Here is a 10,466-nt window from a genome sequence, read left to right as displayed (position 1 = left end):
ACATTATAGCAGGGTGACCATATTGATGCATTGAAATCTAAATTACTTCTTACAGGAGAACAGTATAATATTTTCAATGATCGGATGGACTTGAAATTTTTTGTATTTCTCAAAATAAAGCCCAACATTTTTAATGCCTTGCTTGAAATTTCATTGACATGATATACAAAAGACAATTTTTCATCAAAAAATACCCCGAGATCCTTTATCACTGATACTGTAGAAAGATTGACACGCCAATACTGTAACAAAAAATGAGCGGTTTTTTTATTCGATGAAAACGAATGATCTGTCATTTTTTAGTGTTTAAGTACATTTTATTTTCTTTACACCACTCATCTAGAGAATTGAGGTTCTGTTGAACGGAAAGGCAATCTTCAAAGGTCTTTATCACCCTATATATTTTAAGGTCATCCGCAAAAAGTAAAAACATGACGTCATAAAAAAAAATCTAATATCGTTGATAAAACGTAAAAAAAAGCACCGGACCCAAATGAGAACCTTGAGGTACACCACTGGTAGCCTTAAAAGAATAAGAGGAAAAAGACCTTACTTTAACAATTAATTGTCTATCGTTCAAGTAACTAGTTAACCAGTTTAGAAATTTACCTCCAAAACCCATTTTACATAATTTAGCTAATAGTAATTTATGACAAACCTTGTCAAAAGCTTTACAAAAGTCAGTGTATATGGAATCAATTTGTAATTTCTTACCTAGTGATTCACTTATATAATTTTCATAAATAAGGAGGTTAGTAAGAGTAGATCTATTAGATGTAAAACCATGTTGCTGTGGTACAATAATTCTCTTAATTTGCACCGATATTTTATCAAGAACAATACTTTCAAATAACTTCGGTATTGTAGACAGGATACAGATTGGTCTGTAGTTTGTAATGTCATTCTTATCGGCATTTTTGAATATTGGGATAAGATAGCTAGATTTCCATTTATATGGAAAACAGCCTGAGGTTAAAGAAGTGTTAAAAATATTTTTTATTGGTTCAGCTATTATAGGCAAAGAAGATTTTAAAAATAGTGGTGGGATATTATCGGGACCAGCAGATTTACTAACGTCTAGGGCTTTTATTTTATTTATGACATCATGAAGAGTGATTTGGCAACTAGAAATATCCAAGACGCTATCTAAGGTCATAGAAGGAATGTCGTTATCGGTTATTACATCGTCAAAAACACTTTTAAAAAAATCTGCATAAAAGGCAGCAACTTTATGTGGGTCATCTGCTCTAATGTCGTTCAAAAACATTGATCTGGGGATACTGGATTCACCTTCTTTAAGAGAATTAGTAAAATTCCAGAATGTTTTAGGATTACTAGTGACAGAAAGGTCTATTTTATTAATATAAGATTCATAACATACCCTAGATAACTTTTTAAAATCGGCACGTGACTTTTTGAATTCCAAGTAATGTGAAAGAGAGTTTGTTTCTTTAAAGCGTTTGTGGATACTTTTTTATTATGTACAGCAACAATGGCATCTTTACTGAACTATATATATATATTTTTTTAAAAATATATTTGGACCCCTGTATTTAGTAGCCTTACGTGTCATGTACAAGGCTAAGGTACTCGGAAAAAAAAAGTTCTTGTTTGTCTTGGAAATGGGATGTTCGATCACTGATTTTGGTTTATTACCTTTATGAGTCCAATCACCATTGTTGCAAAGTTCAAGAACAATGGCGCGTGATAACTACTTTTTACTACAGTGTGGATATCTGTTAAGGATATTCCATCTTTCCTGCATTCTGCTTCAAGATTATGGCGTTGCAAACTGAAAAATGGGCACTGAAATAACAGATGTTCTATACTCTGCGAAGAAATATCATCGCATGGACAATAGTCATCATTCCTTAATTTAAACCTATATAGATAACTTCTCATAGCTCCGTGTCCGGTAAAAAATTGGGTCGTTTCGAAAGTACTTTGGTGATGATGACGGAAGTTTGCTGCATCAGCCAGCGTTGGGAAAAACATTTTAGTGATTTTACCTGCAGAAGAAGCGCGGTAATGATCCTCCCAACGCTGCTGCATATTTTGTTTTATACAGCGTTTAGCAAAGCTAAGGGGAAATTCTGAGAAGAAAGGTGCCGTTCTTTTACAAGTTGCGGCTCTTGCTCGTTCATCCGCTCTCTCATTTCCTACGATACCAGCATGTCCTCTTATCCAGCATATTTGAATGTTCATCCATCTTATTTTTACTCTGAATATCTACAATGAATGGATTTACCGACCGAGTATCTCGCTCCTTTAATAATAAACTGAAATAACTCAAAAATCATGATTGTTAGGAAATTGCAGTTAAAGTTTTGCAAGTTTGGCGTCAACTATGTTTTGAAGAATATTTTTAAATATGGACATTCTACAGAGATGTAAAGGTGTTTCACGCATTGTGAATAAAATATTCTTTCAATTTATATTTATAAATATCTAGTGTTAAGCATATTTTATAAGATATTTAAGTTTAAAAATACTATTAGTGACTTAGTTCTGTTTTTGATTAAAAAGAAAAAATATTTTTAAATTTCGACTTAACACAAAACTTATTATTACAGTTTTGTTTTAAAAAAACTGATATTATGTATTAAACTTTAGGATATAATGTACTTTATTAGTAAAATATAAAATGTCAATATTTGACTTTAGGAGTTATTACTGTTTAACACTAACAAAAAAGTCAATTATTATAATAACTTAGGTTTAATTCTATTTAATGTTAAATCAATGATAAAATTATGAATTGATCTGTAATTTAAGGTACCTATATAAAAAGTTAGGGGCTTAGAATATAATAACCTGACTACTAACTTGTAAATATCTTTACAAATAAATTTAATAATTAAATATAATAAGAAACACATTTTATTTTTATAATAATTTTATTGAAATCTTAATACAAAATCAACAAAAAATAATTAAAAATGAACTTTGCTTAGCATTATAAAAGACCTTTATTATTTTTTTATAATAGCAGTCTTGTTCTCTTATATTATTATATTATTATCTTAATAATATTGAGATCACTTAGGAATGCAGCAGTTATAATCACAATCAGTAAATAATATTTCTCTTAGAACTCTGTAATATTGACAGTAATGAAACAATAATTTTATTTAAAAGGAAAACATGACTGACTGACTGATCTATCGGGCTCAAATTTGGCATACAGATAGCAGTTATGATGACGTAGGTATCCGTTAAGTAGGGATATTTGAAAATTGCCGCGGGGTCGGGTATTACGTATTAGTAATATTATAATATTCATTGGCAGAAACGAGATCAAAAATAATTCTTAAGAATAGATTTAAAAAATAATCAATAAACATTTAGTAAAAAAAATCCGAATTTTAATAAGATGTCGTTATTTTTTATATGATTGTGATTACATTTTATTTAGGATGTCAATCACAAACCAGTATGTAACGATATCTTATTAAAAAATGGAATTATAAAAATTTGCGTAATATGAGGGGATTAATCCTTTAGTTATTAACTCTTTTAAGTCCTTCTTTTTATTTGCGCTTAGTTCCTGTTTTTTAGAATATACTTGTTTAATCGTTATTTCTTCGAGAGGTATCATTTTCTTTCGTTTATTTCTAACGTTCACTTCTTTATACTCACTGTCATAATAAGACGTTTTGTAACAAAATGTAAATGGATCGCTTTTAGTAATTTTTAAATGTTTGATTTCATTCCACATAACATTTTGACCATTTGTGTTGGTACTGAAATTAGACCCCCACTCCTCTTATAACTCTTTTAAATTTGAGAATGAGTTGAAACTCATTTCATGAACACTTATAGCTGGACTACTCTTTTTTGCGTTTTTGATTAAGGCAATATACTGGTCTGGAGTGTAAATAGGGCCAGACTTGAGATTTTTCTTGACCTCTTTTTCTATAAGACTGTGTACACTATCGGCCTCATTTTGGGTGTGGCCCCTAATTAAAAATTTATGAGTTATACTGTTTATGTTTAAATAATACACAGCATACATATATAAGGTTGCAATGAACTTATTCTTGTTCTGTCCACAGCAATTGTCGGAGTAGAATATTATGTTTTTCGCAGCTTCTCCATCAGAACTAATGCCTTTCAAATATTCCCAGACACACGACCCAATCTCAATCGCTCCTCTTTTTGCATCTGACTCAGTCCAGAAATAACAGTAAACATTGTCATATGCATGTTTGCCTTCTTTATTATTGAGTTCGGTCAATGTCAGGTTGTAACTGTTCAACTTGCTTTTATAATAAAAAGCCGAAGTGTCACCTCTGGGACATTGCAATACCGCTTCTAAATCGTAAATTACGACTTTATTTTCATTGTTTACATTTCTCCTGTCATTCAATTTCTCCTTCCTACTTAGTTCTTTCTCTTTAAGATGTATTTGATACTTTTCTTCTTCTTTTTCTTTTTCATTACCATTTAAGTTTGCATAGGCAACACATTGGTCGCATTGGTCTTTTTTTGGTTTGTGAAAACTTAAATTTAACTCTGTTGTAAAAATTTTATAGTAAGCAATGTAGTTACCAACCTCTTTATTATTTTTAGCTTGCAATCCTGTAAAGTCTCTGTACAAATCTTTAATTGTCTTACCTCCTTCAATATACTCTCTTGTACTGTGAGCTCTAACATAGTGTCCTTCTATTCGAGGAATAGATTCAATGTGTTTTCTGATTTCAGCTAATAATTCAGGATCCAATTTTTTGTTATTGCCATGTTTGCCACGTTTCTCCTCTATGAAGCCCATCTCATTTGTGTTCGTTATGATGGTGTAAATCATTCTATCACTGATATCTAAAGTACTTCTAAAAAAAGTTTTGCACACTCTAATTCTATTATTGTCCAGTGTCAAGTAGAACGCCTTATTGGGGCGACGGGGAGTTTGGGCGTTAGTATATTTATATTTAGGTTCTATATCAACCATACAAGTTTTTATGAATGCTCTTTGCTTATTTAAATCACCAAGTTGCCAAAATTTATCAAAAATTTCATATCTTCCCTGAGTGTCTATTTTGTCTATGCATTTTAATTTACACTTCTCATTACAGGGAGTCTTGAGACAACGTGAGGGCTTATTTTTGCGAGTTTTATACATTGACACATAAGCTCTTCCTTCGTTACGCATCTTTTTTACTCTGTTTTGTCTCCATTTAGCAGGATTTTTTACCCTCTTAAGACCTCTTTTTTTTAAGCTCTGTGTTGCAGTGTCAATATCAGAGCTTGAAGAATCCGAGCATGATGGAATTAGGAAATTCTTTTTTCTGTGCTGAGAAATCTTTCCGAATCTGTCCTCAAAATCGAAATTAGGATCATCCACGTCGTCATCTAAGTCGCTTTCATCAGTGTACATAGGAGAATAAATGGTTATTGAAGAGTTCATCGCACAAGATCTTCGTATTCGTGAACCAGTGGCATTCGAAGTCTAAAAGAGGAATATTTTTATTAATTAATTAAATAAGAAATAAATTAAAAGAGAAAATTAATTAATTATTTCATATTATATCACATACATCAGATCTGTAATCGCTTCGCTCTGTATTCTCCATTCTATTATCTTCTTCTAATTCAGTAGCCGTGCGTATAATGGCTGAAGCTAAGTGACCCTGTGACTTGCCGCTCTCTCCAGTTGGCTCGGTTGAAATTTCTTGAGATGAATTCGAAGACGAAGACGACGACGATGATGAGGACGACGACGAGGACGAGCATGGTGAACTTGAAGAAGAAGAAATCCGTCTCGACGGTAGCTTCATTTCTTCAACTACCTTGGTATTTTCTTTCTCGTCTTCATACGAAAAGCTGTCACTGTCGTACTCCGGTACAAGATTTATTTTGATTTCAATGTTAGGCCGCGATTTATTTATCAACACTTCAGTTTCAACCGAGGTACATAGTTGAGGATCCTGTAATTTTGTTTAAGTAAGTTATCGATGGTAATTTATGGAATTAATTATCATAATACGAGCAGAAAAAGTGGCAACATTTAACTTACATCGTTCTGGGGGGAATCCCGCATAGGGTGTAGCTCGTCTTTTTCTGTTGGTTTCTGGAAAATAGTTAGGTATTTAGTATTGGTAATAATATAATACAATAAGTGAACACAAAAATATCAGATTTTGCAATAAGTAAAACCTTACTTCTGTATCGTTTGAATGACTTTCATTTATTGTTAAATTATTTATAATCAACGAAGATCCACTGTCGCACAGGTTCACATTTTTACTTTTAGGCAGCTGAAAAAATAATAAATTTTTATACATTGTGCCCATGTTAAGCGAGCTACTCACACACCTGCCGCAGGGACTGTTGTCCCTACCGGTAGGACTAAACTTACATTAAATACATTAAATTTTACTTAGTCCTACCGGTGGGGACAATAACTTACTGGTAGGGCTACGTGTAACGGGCCAGATTGTCCCTGCGGCAGGTGTGTGAGTAGCACGCTTTAAATGAAAAAAAAACGTAGGTATTTAATTACTTACTGCGTCGTTATCAATATTCGATAAGGTTTCTCCAGGCGTTGAATTAGAGACTTTTTCCCTTTCAGAAATTTCGGATGATTGGACTAAGCCCATAATTTTTCGGATTCGCAATGACATTTTTATCTAAAACAGAAACAAATTAAATTATGCTAAAGAACATTCACATCACTTTTTAAAATAAACTGCATGAAATGATAGTCAAACTATTTTTTATTATTATTTTTAACAATAAACCGATGTAAACTATAATGACTCAAACTAATTGTACTTCTTTTAGAAATAAAATGCAACAAGTCTGATTAGTGTTTCAAATCTATCGTAGTTTTTAATAAAAAAATGAGTTAAGTCTAAGTAGTTCAATATTATTTATACGATTTAAAAAAATAAAGAGGAACAAGTCTCAAAAACACGATTTATAATTAAAATAATTATGAATTATTTCCTTACCTTTTAATCATAAAATGAAATAATAGATATTCGTCCACGGGAACAAGGATTCACTTTGAACACTGTCGGCGTAACACTGATTCGTCGCGTGATGTGAATCCCGAAGGAAGCGGCCGAGTAAATCAAAAAGAGATGGACGATCTTCTATCTCGCTTGTATAGCTTTAAATAAGGAGCCTGTTGAACTGTACTTATTCTTTTCACGCGTTTAATTCGTTTTATTGTAAAATCTCGTTTTACCTATTTTTTGAGTTAATTCGGTTTATTTTTAAAGGAGCGATCTGTTATAGCTTGAACGCCCGAACGACAATCTGATAATATTTTTGCAATATCACATCTCTCTGGTGGTTTCTTTAATAACCATTCGAGAGCTTCTCGTATTGCGAGTAGTTCAGCCTGGAAAACTGAGCAGAAATTATCTAATTTAAATGTTCTGCCTGGTAATTCTTTATCACTCTCAAAAGGAACGAATGCCGCTCCCACTTTTCCGTCGAGCAGGCTACCATCCGTAAAGATTCTAATTTCGTTGGGAGCATAAGGAGGTATATCTTTGTCAAGTAAAATAATATTTTCGGGAATTCTTTCACACGGGTGAGGTAAATCGAAATAGTTTGCAGTTCCTTGATACTTGCGATCATCTGGAATGGAATACAGCTTACCAAATTTCTTGACATTATAAATGTCCTTCCTTTCATGAATTTTAAGGTCTAACGGTGTAAACCCTGTTAGAGCTTGAGCAGAGATGAGTGAAATGGTTCTGTATCCTCTATAAGATCTTATGGCAAATTGTCTTTGTAAGCTGTCAAGTTTTTTCTTATTGCATTTCTTTTTTACCGCTTCACCCCATAAGCTGGCCGCATATGTAACAAGAGGTTTAATTACACCATAATATATTTGCTGCATTACCGCAGGAGAGCACCCCCATGTTGGTTTTGCCGCTCTCACAAGCATTCCAGAAAGATTGGCAGCCTTCTTGCAGACGTTATCCACATGTAGTGACCAGTTGAGATGCTTGTCTACAGTTACACCTAATACCTTAATAGAGTCAGCAAGAGCTAGCTTTACACCGTTCATGAATAAATTAGGAAGAGTTTATTTTCTTTTGGTTACTAACATCGCTTTTGTTTTTTCCTCTGAGAAGTTAAGTTTAACCTTTTTTCCCCAATCAGCTATTGTCGAAAGGGCACAGTTTGTTCTTTCTTCGGCTTCAGACATAAGTTGAGCTCTGACTGTCAGAAAAACATCATCAGCAAACGCTTGTATGTCAATTCCATTTCCAAAATCTATTTGTAAAAGATCATCCAAAATTATATTCCAAAAGCTTGGACCACAAACTGAACCTTGAATACATCCTTGTGAAGTCTTTTTGTGTTTAGTTATATCTGCGTGTGTTATTTTGACCTCTCTGTTTTCAAGATAGTTAATAACTAGTTCCAAAATATTTTTAGGGCAGTTTTTTCGACGTAGTTGACATATTAAGAATGCCCACCAAGCATGATCAAAGGCTCCACGGATGTCCAATGAGACAGCTATGACAATTTGGCGGCTATTTTTTCCTTCATTTATAGAGCTGATGGCTGCATTTAAGGCGTCTTCAGTAGACTTCTGGGGTGTGAAGCCATATTGTTTTGGGCTTAGCTTTTTATTAAGATGCCAAGAAATTCTTTCAATCATAAGTTTCTCCAAAACCTTTCCAAAAACTGGAATGAGCCCAATAGGTCTATATGATTTAACACCGTTTTTCTCGACTTTGCCAGGTTTTGGTATAGCAATAACATTAGAGAAGTCGTAAACATGCGTTGTATATTTCTAAAACTTCCTTCAAATAGTTCTGTGACCTAAGTGCATATATCCAATGTAAAGTAGTCATTGCCCGGTGCTTTTTTGGGGCTCATATTCCGTAGTATATCAACTATTTCTTGTTTGGTAAATAGTGAGTCGTCTGGTTCAATAGATGAAAGTTGAGCTTCGTTTCTTATTTCAGAGTGCAGCACTAATTCTGAGGTGGCGTCATCGTCTGGAAAAAAATGTTCCAAAAGACCCCGCACAGAGTCTTCAGCAGTTTTGAAAACTGTGTCTCCATTTTTAAGAGACATTGGAGGATTCTTGTTGTCGTTCTTTGCTAGGACCCTGTATATAGCAGATCAAGCTGTTTCCTTGTTTTGTATTGAGCAATATTTTTTCCACGATTCTATCTTGGCATCAGCAAAAGCTTTCTTATAATTTTCTTTTGCTTTTAAATATGCGGGAAGCGTAATGGTTTCGCGTCTAGTTATTCCAGAATTCCGTAGTTTGTGCTTAGCTTTTATCACATTCTTTTTCAGTGCAGTTAGTTCATTAGACCACCAGGGGCAGGGTTCTCTATATTTTGTACTGTTTTTTGGTATCATTGTTGAATTGCATCCCTCGGTTAGTGCTTGATTAAGATTGTTAATTTGAGTTTCTAAATCTCGAGAGTTAGATGCACTACTGAAACTTGTTTTTGAGACTTTTCTGTCAGATAGTTCTTTTTGTACAATTTGTTTAAACAAATTCCAGTCCACATTTTTAGTTGGATATTTGAAGATTTTAGACTGTTTGTGAGGTATTTTAGTGCTGGTATTTATTGTGAAAGTAATAGGATTGTGATCGCTAAGAGAATTCAATTTATCAGCAACTTCCCAATTTGTTACACTTTTTAAGAAGTAAGTCGAGCAAAAGGTTACGTCAATAATGCTTTTTATGTGAAGAGTGCCACGAAACGTTTCAAATGTAGGTTTGTGGCCAGAGTTAAGAATGTAGAAATCCAATTCGGGAAGACAATCTGCTACAGCCTCTCCTCTTTTATCTGTTTTATTGCTACCCCACCACAAGCTTTTGGCATTTAAGTCTCCGCCAGCAAGTACAGTTTTATTATTAATTCTTACTACATTTCACAATATATTTAGTGACGGAATAGGATCTCGATCCGGTTCTATATAAATTGATCCAATCACCAGGATTTCGTTTGGTAGCGTTAGTTCAGCGTAAACATCATTAGTTCCTGAGTTAGCATCATAATGGAAAGATCAGTTTTGAATACTATTATTGCAGCCTTTACTGGTGTGCTGACTTGAGGCGCTTGAAATACTACAATGCCTGGTGGTGCTTTCATGTTGTTAAAAGCGCCTACGTATGGCTCCTGTACTAATGCAATATCTACGCGATTACGATTAGCATACAATTCATCAGTAGCTGCTCTGCAGCGTTGAAGGTTCCATTGAAGTATCTTAAGAGGACGAGTATGGAGCTTATAAGCCATAGTCAATTCTTTGCTGGGCTCTTTCTTCCATTTTGAGTAAAAAAGGACAGGTCCTGCTGTTGGCCTTATGTTTTGTAACATGTTCGTTGCCACGCGAAGATTTAAAGCAGTTCCAACACTTAGTCATAGATTTATCATCTTTATGTGAACAATCCATTGATTTATGTTCACCTGCGCAGTGTAGGCATCTGTCCTTCTTTTCGAGACACTTAGATGTTGAATGCCCAAAATTCATGC

At 33.7% G+C, this 10,466-nt stretch overlaps 1 protein-coding gene across 1 annotated transcript; it reads right to left on the bottom strand.

The window, feature by feature from the left end:
* Positions 1-3,495: 3,495 nt before the first annotated feature.
* Positions 3,496-7,028, bottom strand: LOC148271216 (uncharacterized). Its single transcript, XM_088241695.1, has 6 exons — positions 6,951-7,028; positions 6,504-6,626; positions 6,159-6,254; positions 6,014-6,067; positions 5,535-5,924; positions 3,496-5,446 (listed from the first exon to the last, which is right to left on the bottom strand). Exons 2-6 carry the CDS (start codon positions 6,618-6,620, stop codon positions 3,767-3,769), a joined length of 2,337 nt encoding a protein of 778 aa, XP_088097821.1. The 5' UTR covers positions 6,621-6,626; positions 6,951-7,028; the 3' UTR covers positions 3,496-3,766.
* Between the last annotated feature and the right edge of the window lie 3,438 nt (positions 7,029-10,466).

This window comes from Micrasema longulum, unplaced genomic scaffold, assembly GCF_059751315.1.
Source record: "Micrasema longulum isolate JH-2025_06_02 unplaced genomic scaffold, ASM5975131v1 h1tg003023l, whole genome shotgun sequence".
Lineage (NCBI taxonomy): Eukaryota > Metazoa > Arthropoda > Insecta > Trichoptera > Brachycentridae > Micrasema > Micrasema longulum.
The sequence above is the reverse complement of the archived record's forward strand: the minus strand, read 5'-3'. Positions and strand labels throughout refer to the sequence as shown.